At 41.0% G+C, this 18,353-nt stretch overlaps 1 protein-coding gene across 1 annotated transcript in view; it reads right to left on the reverse strand.

The window, feature by feature from the left end:
* Positions 1-343: 343 nt before the first annotated feature.
* The window catches only part of KIT (KIT proto-oncogene, receptor tyrosine kinase), a 56,513-nt gene continuing 38,503 nt past the window's right edge, over positions 344-18,353 (reverse strand). The window contains exons 8-21 of the mRNA XM_075709157.1: positions 17,566-17,680; positions 15,582-15,775; positions 14,403-14,509; positions 14,184-14,310; positions 13,836-13,940; positions 13,643-13,753; positions 11,189-11,339; positions 9,307-9,395; positions 8,726-8,853; positions 5,406-5,528; positions 2,585-2,696; positions 2,391-2,490; positions 1,623-1,728; positions 344-469 (exon numbers count right to left, since the gene is read on the reverse strand). Of these exons, the coding sequence (XP_075565272.1) occupies positions 344-469; positions 1,623-1,728; positions 2,391-2,490; positions 2,585-2,696; positions 5,406-5,528; positions 8,726-8,853; positions 9,307-9,395; positions 11,189-11,339; positions 13,643-13,753; positions 13,836-13,940; positions 14,184-14,310; positions 14,403-14,509; positions 15,582-15,775; positions 17,566-17,680 (1,694 nt within the window). The remainder of the gene's footprint in view (positions 470-1,622; positions 1,729-2,390; positions 2,491-2,584; positions 2,697-5,405; positions 5,529-8,725; positions 8,854-9,306; positions 9,396-11,188; positions 11,340-13,642; positions 13,754-13,835; positions 13,941-14,183; positions 14,311-14,402; positions 14,510-15,581; positions 15,776-17,565; positions 17,681-18,353) is intronic.

The raw sequence follows: 18,353 nt of genomic DNA on the forward strand, positions 1-18,353 counted from the left end.
CAGATTTGGTCTGATCTGCAGTCATCTCATTCCACACCCTGGCTCAGGATTTCTTTTGTTGGTTGTTTTTTTTTCTTCAGATCAGGCTCTCTACTGCAAATACACACAATATAGCAAAATATATACAGCTTCAGTTAACATTGCAATGATGCCTGTAACTGTGCTCAGCAGATTAAGTTTATGTGTAACAGTGTGTGGTAAAGGACAGTATTACAACAACATTTCAGCTACACAGTGGTAGTAGTGAGTAAAAGTAAGAGAAATCATTGAAGCCGTCCCTCTCTCACCCCCTGCACAATACAAACAGCTAATATATCTGGGCCTCTCTTCTTCCAGATGCCACTCAAACATCTTCATGTACCAGGAGAGGCTGAGTAGATGAAGCACTGCTACCCACCGAGTTAATCCTCACCGAGTGATCTGGAGCGTTTCCTTGACTGGAAGGTGGAGTTGAGAAGTTTGCATAAACCTGCAGAAGCCAAAGACCAGTGTCAATACTCTGTAGACCGCTCCCTTCATGCATACTTGGGAGAGCTCTCCTTTCCTAGCCTTTTCCCACTGTGTGCTACATACTGCCGTGGAAGGGTTCCAGCTCAGGTGTTTCTTCGCAAATCCAAAGAGAGTTTCAAAAGGTCTTGGGCTTAACTGCTCTTTTAAAGAGTCGAGAACCTCAATCTCAGTCATTAACACCACCGCAGTTTCCAATTACATGCCAAATTTCAACTGAGCTTGAAAAAAAACACAGGTTATTACTAACTCCCCCAGAAACCTCACTAATATTTCCTTCGCATTCTTGCTTTTGTTTTAGTAATGCCTGCACCTGCCAAAAATACGCTACAGGATGCAATTGAACACCAGCAGCTTTCAGTTTCCTCTTTTCTCAAATTGTCAGGAAGCCATGTATGCCGTGCCCAAACAAGGCATCCAGAAGGTAAAAGAAAGCTTTATTTTTAAACCAGTTTTTAAACTTACTTTTTTAAACCCCAGTAACACAATGTTATTGCAAGAGAAAATTCAAGTTTCTGATGTGCCTCCAGTTTTTCTTTGGACTGTTTTGTCCAATTACCCTCTCAGAAAAACCTTTTACTAGGGAATGGTCGAAAAAGCAGTGTATACAGTTTGTCACGACATACCTCCAAGGTTATATAAATAAAGCTAGGGGAAGCAAGTCAGAAAAGGCAGAAGAACACTGAAAGCTCAATGCATGTGTCCAGAAAGATTTTCTAATAAAAGCTAAATATACTTCACTTCTGAGATGTTTCCCAGATTAATAAATTTTTTCATAGTTTAACATAAGATGAATTTATGCAGTACCACTGCATTTTGTAACATCAAAATTGATGTGCCAGGTCTATTTTGAGTGAGAAACATCAACCATGCAAGGAGTCTTCTCCAGCTGATACATTTTGGGTATGGACTTAGACAGCTACTGTCTAATGACACAATTAAACAGAAGTGAGTAGCCCAGACATCATTCCTACCACCCAAACTGACAGTGCAAAGCTACATAAATAATACCGGAAAATTAATGAAGCACCCGGGCTTTTTGCTCCTCACAGCTCTATTCTAACATCTTGCTTGAAACTGCTTTGACTCAAAAAACGTGACGATCCATAACTTACCCGGGGGGCATTATCTGAAAGCTGCTGCTCTATCAGCTGTACGATTTGTTTAAATGTGGGTCTCTGTAAAGGATCAGCATCCCAGCAACTCTTCATTATGTCATACCTGCAAAGACACTGAAATTAAGTACTGTTCATGAGGAAATCCTTAGAGCTCTTATCTCACTTCTGTTACTATTTGAAAGAAAAGTGTGGCCCAGTCCCACAGTTTACCTTATTTAAATGACTTTTAAGAATAGAAATAGTGCTGCCAACACCTGTGCTTGGCACAGTCCAACAAAGGACTCAATACTAATGGGAGTCTCTGGACACAGTTTTCTTTGACAGCTTGCTAAGTGCCAATCCATTTACAAAACAGTGAATTAGGGATGGCTCATAAAGAAGATCAGTAGCCAGTCCTCTTGCTGTCAGGAAGTAGCACAAATGCAGATGCTGTACAGTCTGGTGATACATCTCACTGACTGCTCTATCTGAATTAAAAATGTTTAATTATGTTCTGTGATCTGTCAATAATTTATTGACAGGGAGCAGATGCCATGACAAAGTAATCAGATGGTACAAGGCATGAGTGTATTTCGTTGCTTGTAACAACACAGGCATGTATTCCGCTAGTTAGAGTACATGAATTATTTAAAACGTGAAAAGAACTTAAAAAAAAAAAAAAAGACAACAGGGCAGCGCAATGAGCCTTATTGCAAAAATGGAAGCTTCCCTTCCTTTGCATCATTGCTAATGTTTGGTGATTAGAGGTGCTGGTTGCTCGCTTACATTTCAGGTGGTGCACACTCAGGGCTGAACATCCGGTATCCCTCCTTGATCATTTTATAGAACTTGGAGTCCACGGGCATCCCTGGATATGGGCTGCTTCCTGTTGAGAGAGCACATGAGAATCTCTACTGCATCTGCAGTAAAACCAAGAGGAAGCAGAAATCCCCTGAAGTACAGAGGTTGAAGGAGCTTACCTAAAGAAAAGAGCTCCCAAAGCAAAATCCCGTAAGACCAGACATCACTCTCAAAGGTGTAGACGCAATTGAAAATACTTTCAGGTGCCATCCACTTCACAGGAAGACGAGCCTTTCCATGGAAAAGGGAATAAATTAAGACAATGGACATAAGACATACAAAATTTACAAGATAAAATTAACCTTTTTTACTTCTTAAGTGCTTTAAATACTCATTAAATCAAGAAATAGAAGTATCCAACCAAAAATAGAAACCGCAGCATCTTCGAGTCTCCAAGTGCTGCATGGTTCTTGATCCATCTTTCTGTGGATCTACCAAACTCATGCAGTTCCTTGTAGTCTGATTTTCTATATACTGTGTGATTCCTTCTGTCTTGTTTACAAGGAATGGCAGGAAGTCAGAGCAAAATAATATATATGACCATGGCATGGTTCCTTATGCAAACATGCGGTCTGCTTCCGTGGACTGGCTACCATAGGCACACAGATGAGAGTCACATAGTCAAGATGCCTCAAGGCTTTAATCAACAGTCAAGATATCTGCTTCAGCTCCTCAGTGTATCAGAAAAAAAAATTAAAATTCACATGAAAGAAATATATATTGACATTTTTCATAAGTTTGCATGGGGAATGCTAACTGGAGCAGAGGAAAGGGCACAGAAAGCCTTTGGATTTGTTTCCTCTCCCTGCTTTGCCCGTTCCTTGTCTAACTGTAGGAGCCAGTCAGGCTTCTGTCCTAAGCACTTGTCCTGCTGTGGGAGAAACTAGACCTCTTCCTTTCAAGCGCTCTTGAAACGACGCGTCCGAAGATCTATTTCAACCATACTATAGAGAAGAGCCTTGATGTCTTGTAAGAAAGGAGACCCAACAGAAAAGGAAGTAAATGGAAAGGAAAAGAAATGAGGTGGAGGAAAGGCAGTATTTGCCATGGGCTGGCTCACCAGAGAGGCAACCGGAGTTGTCTATTTCCTGAACAACGCAGACAGCAAACACTCTTCCTGGCCAAGCCCCCAGCTGCTGTCAGCAGCACTGCCTCCCAGCAGTGTCCATGGCTAGGAATGCCCCAGCGCTCCTGATCTGCTTTAAGATCAGGCCAGATGCTACCAGACACCTCCTGCAGCCACTGCTTCCTCTCTCCTCCCCAGGCAGCTGCAGCCTATCCTCCTCTGACCCTTTCAGGCTACGTGAAATCCTATTGTCAGGGAACTCAGGAAAATTAAAGGGTAGCCTAGACATGTAGAACTTCATTACTTACTGCCCACTTCCCTCCTAAGCTGCTGGTCTGCACTGCCCACTCCCAGGAGCCTTGACTGATCAAACAGCTCCTGACCTGACCCTGAGCCTGAAAGCAGCTTTCTTACACTAAATGCCACTCAGTATTTTGCCAGGACAGCCATTCCTAAAGAATTTCTGCTCTTGTTGTTCCCTGACCTCAACTTCTAGGCACCCACTGGCTGGTACCAACATTGTTTTTGAAGACAACCAATAAATCCTTCTCTCCCACAGCCTAAAATAGGGATGCTGTAGGTACCTGGGACATCAGAGACTGCTGGGTGAAGCAAAGCAGCAGAGATATCTCAGATACCTGAGGTGCCATGGACTGACTGAGGTTAACCAAGCATGGCAAAACACTTCGGTGAGAGATGCTCAGGTGTGGGATATTCTCTCTTTGTCAGCTTGCCCAAAGACTGGATGGGCAACCTTCCATTTGTGTGTTGTCAAGTCCCTAACTAACGACCAGCCTCTGACCATGGAGCACTCAGCAGGGCTGGGGAGGAGGGCTGCCTTGTTGAACGTGGATCTTCTCGCCTTTGAAAAATGGTGCAAGTGAAAACGTGTACTCTGAAGGCAGTGGATGGCTGCATGCATCTGATGCAGACTTACAACATTAATCCAGGTCGCACAAATCAGTTTGAGATGAAAAATACCTATAGTCTGTAGCACACTTCTCCAGCTTAACTACAGGCAGGCTCAATTTTCTTTTGTAGTGGGGCTCCTTTTACTGCACTAGCACTTTAAAGGGGACTTCGAGTACTGCCAAGGTAATCTGCACCACTTCAAAGTTTCTTTGTACACCTGCAGAGGTCTAGTACATACCAGTGTAATCGGTACTCTTCTACATAGGAGGTTTTAAACTTTTCTCATCAAAATATAGTGTCTGGTTCCAACCCTGTTACAGGGTTTGAATTATAGCTGCAAGTTAAAGTTGTATGTTACACATACGAAGTTAAAATCTGTATATGGCATCAGATAAAACCAAGACTTTTTTGCCTCCCACTATGCCCTAATCAATAAACTCACACTTCAGAATCCAGTTCTGTTGTCTGAGTGATGCTTTAGAGCAAAGAACAGGATGCAAACCCCTGACTCTTCAGGTATTTTTAAAAGAAACTATTTCAGTAATGGACAAATATAGCAATGCCCAGAGAAAAAGTTTCAAAATAATTATATTTAGGATTGGGCTGCCAGAATATTCCAATGGCAAAACTTGCAATTACTCACAGAGCTGTAACTTTTAGTACATTCAGATATAACAGAAAGACTGGGCTTTATATTGGGGCAGCAAAAACATCTCCTCCACTACAACATACATTCAGACACCAGCACATTTTTTCCAGTATAACACATGCATATACGAAGGGTTTTGTCAGTACACACATCTATGCCAGGAATTGCCCCTTCTAATGTTCCAGACCAGCACAGATACATACCAGAATTGGGAAATACAGATTTCTGCCTAAGAAAGACTCTTCTTTGCAAGTCAAGACAACAGGAACCCTCCTAACTTAAAACAGGTGGATGAAGTATCACATATACTTACGTTTCCTTTGACCACATAATTTGAGTCATTCCTTATATCTCTTGCCAGGCCAAAGTCACAGATTTTTGTTATCCGACCATGAGTTAGAAGAATGTTTCTTGCAGCCAGATCCCTATGAATGCACTGAACAACAAACAGACAAGCAAACAATGCTATTTTATAATATCCTTAACAGGCTGTTGCTTAGTTACATGTTTACTTAGCTATATATCTTACTGCATTATGCATTTTATGGCAAGCTGAAAGTCATAATGAAGCCATAATGATAATGTTAATAAGCTTACTTGGATGATTAAACATTCTAGTGTACTATCTTTACTATCATGACATTGATCCACATGGTTAAGGTTGTCTATGCATTTACTTTAGAAAAGACCACTTGCAGTCACTGAATTTTCTAGTGTTTCACATTTGCAGCTGAAGTTTAATGTACTTTTTCTCTGACTTGTTAACAAAAAATCACTGGCTTGTTTCCTAACACAGGACACATAAGGGGAAAATGTGGTTTCTTTCTAAAATAATTCCAACCGTTTATTAAGTAGCTATTGTAGTTGAGGGGAAAGTGCTGAAAAGCTGAAAATAGGGAAAGTTATGGTAACAACTTCAAGTCAGGAAACTGAATCCCATTTCAAAAATACTCCTCTGGAAGACTTGAATTATTAAGTACCTAGGAGAGTTTTATAAGCAAGCCTAAGTATTTGAAAATACTGGAAATTTTCACATGCCAGTATCTTTCAATGATTAGTCATGTGTTTGGTGACCTAGATAGCTTATACTCCAGTTTTCACTTGAGAAGTGTGCATGCATTTGTAACTGCAGCTCCAGAAGTGTGCCTGAGTTTCCCAGCAGTCACATTTTCTTTGCATACAACTGTGGAGCCCATGTGCATTTATTAAAGAATGGAGGTAGGTCTCTAACAAAATGATCACTTTTTTCACCTGGAAAGGAGAGCGTTAAGCTCCCACTTTACTGACGGTATATAGTAGGCAGGCCACAGCTTTCCAAAAAATAGCCGAAGATGGTTCCATTTTTCTCTTCATTATTTTCTTTGAAATACAAAACTTTATGAGTTCCCTACAAAAAAATGACTTAAAATATCAAGAATTATGCAAATCAAACTCAGAACATTATAACTGCAGGTTGCATAAGCAACTTAATCTCTGTCCCTTTTGTATGCTTACATGAGGAACTATTTTTAATGACAATTACTGTCTCAGGGGACTCTCCTTCACCTCCCAATCCAACATATTCTCCACTTTGCATATGAAAATTACTGCACTGAAGCAGTAAAGTGAAGGAATGGCCAAGCATCCAGCATGTCTCTGCCTTGCTCCTCCAGAATCAGTGCAGTTTGCACTGAATAAAGACTTTGTCCACTGGAGGAAGCCGTGTCTTGTGATTAAGGCACTGTGTACTTAATAAGGAAATTATCGCCCCAGGACAGGCTCCCATCCCAACTCCTGCACAGAGGCACTTTTATGCCTCTGAGCCTTGATACACAAACAAGCTGCAGAAGAGCAGCTGGGTACTCTGCACTGCTGGTCTGCGTGGACCCATGCAGATGCAATCTGAAGCATCTTATGCATCAGCCCACACTACTCTGCATTTACTAGCTGGAGCTAAGAGTGTGTATGTACACAACAACAGAAAAGGACCAAGCACAGTAATGTGTTAGTGCAGTGCAACTTAATTCTGTGATAAAGCAGTTAATTCTGTGCTGCAAAAGCGTTACTGCACGTTACTTCTGAATCTCACAGTGAGGTGGTGTTACACTCATTACTGCCTTTGCTACTCAATGCCACAGTGTCTGTTTGCATCACTGGAAAGACTATAAAGAAAACAGTCACTGGGTATGATGCATAGTGAATCCTAGGGCTATTCTATAGGAAAATAAGAAGAAATAAAGAATACGTGGGCTAAGCACTGGATGTCCTGAATAGTGAAGGATGCAGGAGTCTGGTGAAAACCATTAAAATCTGGAATATAATGTGTTTGCCCGTCAGGCCTGTTTTGAAGCTGTTGATGGATGAAAAATAAACTAAAGGGTTTGGAAGGAGGAACAGCGGAGGAAAAAAATCAAGTGCAAGAGCAAGTTTTAATGTGGACTACCTTTGGAGCAGAATTAGAGCCACATTTCCCACTACTAATACAAGATCCCAGGACTACCTTATTTTCCTTAAATTGCCTAAGTTTGGTTTTGCACTTTATCCAAGGTGCACCTGTACTATCCTGTGTCTATATTAGTTACAATGTTTACATGTTAAATGGCATTTTTCCAATAAAATGTAAGAAAAAACATAGGAAGATCATAATTATGCTGTGCTCAAGACTTCTGTTCTTTATAAATCCCTTTCTGTTACGCAATACCTCTCCTACAAAACCCAGATAAATGTCTGTTAAGCTCAGGGTAGCCAACAAAGATTCTTTGTGGGACTCCAGGCTGATTTTATCTTTCCAGAAGATGAAACGCCAAGACATATCCTGTGAATTAAGCCATACTGCTAAAAAAACAAAAGCACACGATGTGATAGCTGCCCTGTTTAAGTCCATATTCTGCATGACACAAGTAGCAAGTGTAGCATTGTTTAAAACTCATGCAAACAGATAGCTTTGCAGCTGTCTTCATACTGTTCTTTAGTTTGTAAACTCTCCAGCAGTGCCACAGAGAATGACTCTTAAACTCTTGAGATGTAATTGTTTTTTAAAGCGTCCACACTTGGGTTTCTCCCATTAATAACTCCTTGGGGTTCCTATGGGTTTCATTGCCTCCAAAGCCATCAGGAGTTCTCATGAAACTACCTGTGTGCTCCAGGAAACAAAGGAGGGGCTGAAGATCAAACCCGTAAGAGGCACCACCCAAGCCAGGCAGGGTTCAGTTGTACCGGCCATCTTCCAACACATGACATTGTTAATCAGTGGAGCCTTGGGGTGCAGCAAACATACTTTGCTGCAATTCGTCTTCTCTGTCTCTTCTCTTGACATTTCTATGACTAGTTTCTGTTCATGAGCAATGCTACTGATTCTACTAACCTGAACTGCGGATATGCAATAGCACTGCTTCATGTTGACTACTGAGCACCCTAAATTGTGTTTTATGGGATGTAAGACACCACTTTTGGCCAATGAGCACAGTACAGAACTCCAACATTAGCCAAAGCTTCAGATACGAGAAGGAGCATATAAGTTTGCATTGCTTGTTGAAAAGAACAGAGAAATATTCAGCATTTAAATGTGTGGATCACATTAAAACACTGAAAGTTATGCTAAAGGAAATCAGAAATCTACTGATTATGTCCAGCTCTGACAAATTCTTAACTTACATTTTTGGAGGCAAGGAAGCTCATGCCCTTTGCCACCTGGTAAGAAAAGCTTAGTAGATCTTCGACATCTAGAGCAAGTTCATCATCTTCCAACATAGAAAGGGTAACATCCTGATCGGTGTAGGTTCCTACACAATATAGACAACAACAGCTTTTGAATGGAGCAAGTGTAATAATTTAGAAACACAGTTGTCTTAATGTTAAACAAAACAGTGATCTGAATAAGTACCAGACTAGAGTCACGTAACTAGCCCATCGCCAAAAAGCAAAACATAATCCTGATACTCCATTTAAGTCCAGAGAAATACAAGACACTGTAATTTAGCATATTGTTCTTTCTCAAGCCTTCTCATATCAATTAATGAGTTTTAATTAGAATCATAGAATTGTTTAGGTTGGAAAAGACCTTTAAGATCATCCAGTCCAACCATTAACCTAACATTACCAAGTCCACCACTAAACCAGTTAAGGGTAGTTGTCCCCATCCATGAGAGAAAAGTATGATAAAACTGAAAAAAATCTATGAAGCCGCTCTCTCTGCACTTCCACCAGCAAACAGAATTCCTTGTCACTGTACTCACCAGACTTCACTGGTCGTTTTTTATCAGCTTTTGGTGGAACTGCATATGACACTCCTGGTTTCATGTCCATGTACTCACTGGCAACATCACTGTTGAGGCAGCAGATGAAATGAAACATAGTTTAGTGAAAAAGGTCTCAAAAGCTGTCCAAACAAAAAGCCAAGGTTACGCCAACCTTCCAAATATAATGCTTTACAAATGATCAGTAGATTGGAAACTCATGGGTGTGTAAAACAGATGAGGAAAGGCCTGTACAGAAACAGGTTTGTCAGTACAGCTAATGATAGATCTCAAAGTTTGCCTCAGGTGAGTAAACAAAACGCTTCACACGTGTGCTGTTTATACAGACTGCACTCTCTATTAATTAACATCCAGATGTTTCACAGGATCTGCTAGTGCTTCCTTCTTCTGCTTAGGCCAACTTGTACCAGAATATTTCAGCAACTCAAGTGACAATTGAAATGCAGAAGACAAAATGGTAAAAAATGTTAAACTTAGAGATTCCGAAGTTCCCAAGGGGATTCATATATATTTTGAAGAACCAGCCAAGGCTTGGGACAGCCATCTGCTACATTTTTTAAGTTTAAGTTTTCTTATTGCTATATATAATTCAAATGTACAGATTTTCATACTATATGGTTTATAAATATACAGTTAGGCACCTTTAGAAATGATGGATGTACTTTGGCATTTTTCACTTCATTGCCATTAGAACTCACATACATAGCTCCTCCTCAGCCTGAAATATCTGTTTAGTTTATGAACAATAAATGCAGCCACCGAGCTAACATGGAAAGGAGTAATGAGTTCACCAGTAGCTTCAGTCACCACCACAAACATATCTGATGCATTTAGCAGCTGCAACTTTACAGTAAATACTAATATGAGACTTTGGTAAATACTCTGCTGTTAATACCTCAATTTACAAAATGAGCTCAAGCAGTGAGATTCCTGCACTGAAAAGAGGACACACCTCCCATGGCAAATCACAGATTTGTGTTCATCACCTCAGTGGTCCCAACCTCTCTGGGGCATCACACAATCCATGTATTGCCACAGCACAAACAGCTTCACCGCTACTACGTCTTGCCTGGGACAAAGGACTTTACCACCTCCTAAGGGTCTGCCTGGTTCTTTTGTGTCTGCCAACACAAAGTAATGGGTCCACTGGGGCAATAAACAGACTAAAAATAAAAATGGACAGGTATCATAACAGCCCCTAGGTTTGGTAAGTTATGTCTCCCTCACTTTGCGAAGTGAAGGAGCGAGCAGGAAATCTGCTTGGAAACGAACTTGGAAAGAGCTCTGGGCTGGTATCTAAAACAGAGCAGTTAAAAATATACAGATGAAGTAACTGAAAAAAGCCAAAGTACAAGAGCAATCTCAGAATCGTGACACGGGTCGTGTCATCACAAAATCTAGCGAGCTACCAGTGGCAGCTTGCCTCTGATACTGTAAGGGACTGGTTTGATTTTGTAAGAAGTCATTTCTGAAGGCAGGAGCTTAGGAGAGCTCAGAGTATTAACACCCCAACACTGGGGGAATTGTCATTCAAGCTGCTAAATGAGCACTGCCAATGTTTAACAGGAACGATAAATACAAATACATACGAAGATTAGAGCCAAGGAGTTGCATGAAATAACTACAGGAAATTCGATAAAGAAGTAAAACAGAGAGTGTATACAATCAATCGCGCTCTGTTAGAATAAACCACCCACTGAACAAATCGTCTCTTTAATTAAATTGTTTCCTTGCACAGCAAAGAATCTTCAAAGCCTGCTGCATGAAAGGTTTCTCCACATTTCTTATTACGAATAAACTTTGATATCTCCTCCTTCCCCATCTTGTAAAAACACAAGTACATTCAGCAAGTCATACTTACGCCGCAGGATCTGCCTGATGCAAAAGGTTCTCGTAAACTGCTGTTTCTGCATGTTCTTCATGTTTTGGACAAATAAATGAATCTCGTTTCCGTCTCAGAAAATTTAAAAGATCACCATAGCAGCAGTATTCTGTAATGACCAGAGTGGGACCTGTAGATGTACGTGATGTTTAGAAAGCAGGTGAGTATTTCATTCATAGCAGAAAACCTTACATAAAGATAGCATTCAGGCAAGCGCACAGGCTGGGCTATTAAAAATCACACTGCTTAGCACTGTCTATACTTGAAAAGTTATAGAAAAGTAACCCGGCATCTTCCCTTTCACAGATCAGCACCTATTGTCCAGCTAAAGCTGTGTCGCTCCCAATTAATTTCCCTCCCACACACCTCAATAGCATTGCATTGTACAAAAATCAAACAAATAAGTCTTTTTCTCTTTCTTCATGTGATAATGTTTCTGGCCAGACACATCTGTTTGATTTTGCTCACTTCCTGAAGGAAGTTATTTGTTCCAAATGTTAGAGTAATTCAAGCTTCAAACATTAATCCTTTTGATTCACTTCTGTTTACAGTAGAGCTTCACACTCCTTCAGTAATGTTTTGGAAATGATGTAGAGTGTTATATTCTGCAGTATAATAGGAAAAATCATTCAAACAGAACAGCCTGCTGCGACAGAAAACTACATTGCACAAGGTCTTAGAATATTAAAATGAAATCAGAAAGGAGAATCAAGTCATCTCCAGCACGGATGTTTATAGATCAAATATATGTTTTCTGAGTGAATGACTCCAGCTATGGCCTTTGAATACGTAATTGCACTGCGTGTTGTCTCATCTGTAAGGTTACCCTGTACTGCCGTTTCCTAACCTCACTAGTTTATTTCCATTTTTCTGCCGTGTCCTGATTTCAGCTGGGGTAGAGTTAATTTTCTTCCTAGTAGCTGGCACAGTGCTGTATTTTGGATTTAGTATGAGAATAATGCTGATAACACACTGACGCTTTAGTTGTTTTTAAGTAGTGTTTACACTAGTCAAGGACTTTTCAGCTTCCCATGCTCTGCCAGGTGCACAAGAAGCTGGGAGGGGGCACAGTCAGGACAGCTGACCCAAACTGCCCAAAGGGCTATTCCATACCATATGACGTCATGCTCAGTATATAAACTGGGGGGAGTTGGCTGGGGGGCAGCAATCGCTACTTGGGGACTGGCTGGGCATCAGTCTGTGTGTGGTGAGCGGTTGCATAACTTGTTTTTTGCCTGGGTTTCTTCCTCTTTTTGTTGTTTTCCTTTTCACTACAATCATCATTATTATTATTATTATATTTTAAAATTTTATTTCTGTTGTTAAACTGTTTTTATCTCAACTCATGAGTTTTCTTACTTTTGCCCTTCCAATTCTCTCCCCCATCCCACCTGGGGGGCTGTGGGGGTGAGCAAGTGGCTGTATGATGCTTAGCTGCCAGCTCGGGTTAAACCATGACATGCAGTTAAAAATTGCGGCTTTCGTAATAGCAAAAGTAGTGTTATTGGCGGGATTTTCTTACAGATGCCACATTTTTTCAGCTGCGACAGACAGGCATTCAGGCCAGTGAGCCTACTTCATTGACCGCTTAAACAAAATTGTTTCATCCTATTTTTAAATCATTAAATGTGAAAGTGAGAAATGTTCTGCCTCCATCTAAAACTATGAATTTTTACAAGCTCCTTTTCTTTGAAAAATGCAGCAAAAACTTAAAGAGCCAATATTTGGGTAAGCAGCAACACCATCATTCATATTAAAATGCATATTAAAATATTAAATTAAAATTTAATTAAAATTAAAAATACAGGACTGTATCACTGTATTGATACTTCAGCTGCTTTGTAGCTTTTACTATGTATGAAAACAAACTTATTAAATTAATATTAAATGTGAAACATTTGGGTTGTGCAATAGTTTATTTGGAAAATTCTTTTTCCCAACTTTCTGCTGCTTAGATTTTTAACTTCAGTGGTGCCTTAACAGATACATTTACAGTTTAAACAGAAGGCTGGAAGACTATACAAGACAGGCCTGTTGACTTCACCTTGGATACCAACAAGGAACCAGTTCACATATCTTTTCTCATTCATGAGAAACAGTGTGGTTGAGGAAAAAACTTATGCTGTACATTTTGTCATCTCTCATGAAGAAAGCACACAATGGCTCACGTGAAAGAGAACAACAGCAACCTTCCTTTTTAGCTGCAGCTACAGTGGTCTCATTACTGCTTTTAGGATGAGCAGCAATCTAGATTCAGGGAAAACTGAGATTCAGAAATTCACAGGTGATAATCATGATGTTCTGCAACCTGCCTAAGCAAGAAATGTATTTAAGATTTCTATACTTAACGCCGCTGTATTCTTGTTCACAAGGTTCCTCCTTCTGGCAATAAGAAAGGAACAGAAATAATCAATAATCTGTTGATAACCCCACCTCCAATAGTGCAAGCTCCAAGCAGATTCACGATATTAATGTGGTTTCCAAGGTAACTTAGCACTTTAAGCTCTGACATCAAGGCTTCTCTTTCTGTTAAATGGGCACTTGCTGCAAGGCAAAGCACAATGTTCAGCACGTAACGACCAGAAGGCAGTGAGAAAAAATTGTGCAGTATATTACAGCAACTTACGTTTCAACATCTTTACTGCTACTGTCATAGCAGCATCAGATTTAAATAGACCATAAGCAGTGGCTTCAACAACTTTTCCAAAAGCTCCAGCACCAAGGGTTTTACCTAATAAAGCAAAACAAAGTACTCTGTAATTTCTTCCTGAAGGGTTCAACATTCTACTTTATGATATCAAGGAAGGTATTGTAGATACGCCGGCTTGCATTTTGCCCCAAGCAAAGTATGAGCAATTACCGCTATTTGCATTATTGCACATCTTTTTCACAAAACCCTGCTGTGTTGACCAAAGCCTCATATGAGACTTGAAGGTTTCACCTTGCAGATGAAGTTAAATAAATCTAAACTAACCAAAACTCAAACGGTTTCTAGGAAATTCCCATTTGTGATCATAAGGAAGTTGCGTTGGGTCTATGTAAACATAGTTGTTTCCATTTATTTCTTCAACAACTTTCCACTGAACTTCGTATTTGGGTTTCTGGAAAGGAAAAAGAACGGCTGTCACTACCAAAGCCTCCACAGACAGCTCACACACTTTCCTAACTCAGGCAGAGGGGCTTCTGATTTTACCTGCAAATATATGTACACCAGGATCATGACTATGACGCACATCAGTCCTGCGGCGACTCCAAATGCGATCAGTAAAGGGGTGAAAAGGGTATGGGTACGGATTTGTTCTGGAAAGAAGCAGAAAACTCTGCTTAAATACTGAACAAGAAAAACTATATTAAAAAGATGCAGGCGAAAACCTTTTCTTGGTTCTTCCTTGTGAAACACAGTTTGGGGTTTTGACTTTCCCAGATGTGCTCCAGGTACATCAGAATGGCTTTCCTGAATGAGCTGTGGGGGACAGAGGTGGGACAGAAACCATGCAGTTTGTTGCCTCAGGGGTCTCAGCTTCATCAGTTCAGGAGGCGTGACATGAAGATCAATTAATGCAAGGGGTTTGCATGATCTCAGTCAAGTTAAGTTAGAGAAAGAAGGTATTTTCTGAAGTCCTAATTTCTTCTCTTTTTTTTCCCTCCCAAGTATGATCTCTTTACAAGTAGAGGTTGTGCTGAATAGCAAAGGACTACCGTTCCAGTAAAACCCATCTGCCCCAAATCTGGCTTATTTGTTTATATGTTGTATCTGGGTGTAACAGAAAAAAAGTAGCAGCAGAACATTTGATTTTGCAAAGAGGAGCACAGATTTACAAACACATTTTGAGTCATCTATGTTCCAGTGCTTTTTTTTCCCCCACAAATCCACAAATACCGCTACAAAACTCATAAGCCCTTTTGCAGTATGCTGTTGTTACTTCTTTTACAACAGCAGGGCCCTTAGGCTCCAGTCAAGTTCAAGACCGCATTTTCCTGAGACACTGCAAAAACAGTGAAAAAATGCAGTTTTTCCTTGAAAAAAACCGATGGCCTAAATAGTCAAAACAGACAAAGACAGGGAAAGAAAAAGGGGGAGAGAGAAGGAAAGCCAGTGTAATGCTGTAGGTGGTTTGCCCCTGTGCTGCACAGACAGAAGAAAACCAGCTAACTACTGCACTGCAGACCTGGAGCCATAAAAAGATGACACCACAATATTCATTGAAAAAGCAATGCTTTGACAGGCAGAACACGTAGCGTAATACGTTATCATACGCTCAGCCACGGTACCATAAACTTTACTATGGCAAAGGTAACCCACTTAAAATCCTCTTAGGGAAACAGCTGAATGGCACCCACGTTTTATGGTCTCATTCACTCCAACCATTACCTTTAATAGCGAAGTTGAAGAAAGCAGAGGTCCTGTCCCCATTGCTGGAGGCCTCGCAGCACACGGTGCTGGTGCTCCTGAGCATGCTGGTGTTAATGGTGCTTTCAACCAGGATTCGTTCAAATGATGGCACTGATGAATTTGCGTAACTGATTTTGACATCCATCGGGGATATTGCCAGTGAATTAAAACACCTGGGAGAAACAATACTGACAGTTACCTGCCATGGATTGCTACCTGGAATGGATGTCAGGTCCTGCTGTTGAGGCAGGCAGTCACTGCCAGACCATCAGATAACCGAACAACACTGCTCTACAAAGAGGTTCAGCTGAAGATCTTATCCTCAAAACTTAGCCTACTCACAATGTCTCATTGTCTTCTATGTAGTGGGTGAAATGGATACATAGAATTATAGAATAGAATCCTAGAATGCTTTGGGTTGGAAGGGACCTTTAGAGGTCATCTAGCCCAACCCCCCTGCAGTGAGCAGGGACAGCTTTAACCAGATCAGGGTGCTCAGAGCCCCAGCCAACCTGACCTTGAATGTTGCCAGGGATGGGGCCTCCACCACCTCCCTGGGCAACCTGCTCCAGTGCTTCACCACCCTCATTGGAAAAAATTTCTTCCTTATATCCAATCTAAATCTATCCTTCTTTAGTTTAAATCCATTATTCCTTATCCTGTGACAACAGGCCTTGCTAAAAAGTTTGTCCCCATCCTTCCTATAGGCCCCCTTTAAGTACTGAAAGGCCACAATAAGGTCTCCTCGCAGCCTTCTCTTCTCCAGGCTGAACAACCCCAACTCTCTCAGCCTGGCCTCATAGGAGAGGTGCTCCAGCCCTCGGATCGTTTTTGTGGCCCTCCTCTGGACCCACTCCAACAGGTCCATGTCCTTCTTGTGCTGAGGGCTCCAGAGCTGGACGGAGTACTGCAGGTGGGGTCTCACCAGAGCAGAGCAGAGGGGCAGAATCACCATAGAATCACATACACCAAGCCCGACCCAGCGGGACACCATGAGGTCTTTGCATTTGCTTTTGGCTAGAGATACCTACAGGTCTGTAAGTCTGCTATGGGTTTTGTACCGTTCAACCTGCATCTCCAGCTTCAAGCAGTTGTGGTCTATTACCTACTCTTGAAAACTTTCCCCAAGCATCATTTTATTACAGCACAAAAAAAAATCCACAATGTACATACAACACCATCAAGCTTACATGCAGCCAGAAAATAGCCAGTTCTGTTCTCTCAAGGTGCTGCCACTCCTTCATATGTCACATATTTACTACATGACCACACAGTTAAGATAAAAAAAAGTACTATTTAAAAAAGATGGGGAAATAGCAATTATTTTAGGCATAAAACAAATTACGCAGGAGGGAGACCCATGACTTGCTAGCACGAGATCTACAACCACAGCGAAGTCAACCAAAACCTTAAAACATGCTTCACAAATGCTCATTTCACAGTGAAACTCTACAATCTTTTTAGAAACATGGTAACTAGACATCAGGTTTTATTCATAATAACTCCGAACTTGTTTACTTGTCATATGCTGCATATTAATAGAAATCTAATTACTTTATGTCTTGAAAAATTATATCATTACATAATAAAACAAAACATAACAGCCATATTCACAAGTGATTCTGTGATTGTCATTCTGTGAAACTGCGTACAGAACGTGTGTCATTTGGGGCCAAACAGACACAAACCTTGGCTAGCTTGCAGCAGAGAGAAAGTTTGGCTTTTACTTTTTCGCAGCAGAAAATGTTGGTTATACCCCTTTCAAGGATGGAATGCAAAGGGGAATAATGAAACGTACCCTTGCCTTCCCCTCAAACCACTGCAAATAATACAATGCCAAAAATGGTGAAAACAGTGATGCAATGTTTGAACATAACTGTTACCGAGTCACTTTATATTCCTAATTTTTAATTATAAATTGGGTGTGGAATAACCTGCGCAGACTCTGGTTTACTTAACTCACCTCTGCTCAGTTCCTGGGCAAAAATACCAGTATATGGTAGGGGCTGGGAATCCAGCTGCTACACACTGAAGAATACCATTGCTAAGCATATCCAGAGTGAGAATCTCCGGTTTTGCTGCAATAAACAAAAACGAGAGTCACACATTAGGGGAACACAGAGTTTGCATTGCCACTTGCTCTTCACCCCAGCAACTTGTGTGCATCATCGTCCGTGGAATTACTCAGGTAAACAGAGCTTCGCATGTTCAAGGGTGTCCCTGCCTGAACTGGTGTCCTGCAAACACTGACCATCTGTGAAAATATCAGTTCTTACACTGACTGCTTGGGCTGGATTTCAGAAGAATACCTTACCTCCACTGAGTATTTGGTTTCATGACAGATCCTAAATCAGCAAAGCCCAGAGCTTAAACAACCCAAAGAAGTGTGTGCTGGGAACAACAGTGCAGTTCCCGTTCCTGCACAGAATGACTTTACCTGCCTGTAAAACAGACAGCTTCTTCACAGTTATAAGCGTACTAAATCTGTCAAACCACATCTCTCTTACATCTGCCCTTTGTATTAAATATTACCACCGCAGCCAGAAAAGGAACGACAGTGCAAGGCAACCAGTGCAGAGTCCCCACAGAGGACACATGTCCCTCTAAGATACCCCTACTGAAATGCCCAACTGCCTGACTCTGAAACATTGCACACAGAGGAAGCCAATATTTGGCTGAATGTATTAGCTTTCCAAACAATAATTCATGATGGCTTTGGTAGCTTAGAAAGCAATGCAGCTAGCTGATGCC

Source organism: Pelecanus crispus, chromosome 4, assembly GCF_030463565.1.
Source record: "Pelecanus crispus isolate bPelCri1 chromosome 4, bPelCri1.pri, whole genome shotgun sequence".
In the NCBI taxonomy this organism is placed as follows: Eukaryota; Metazoa; Chordata; class Aves; order Pelecaniformes; family Pelecanidae; genus Pelecanus; species Pelecanus crispus.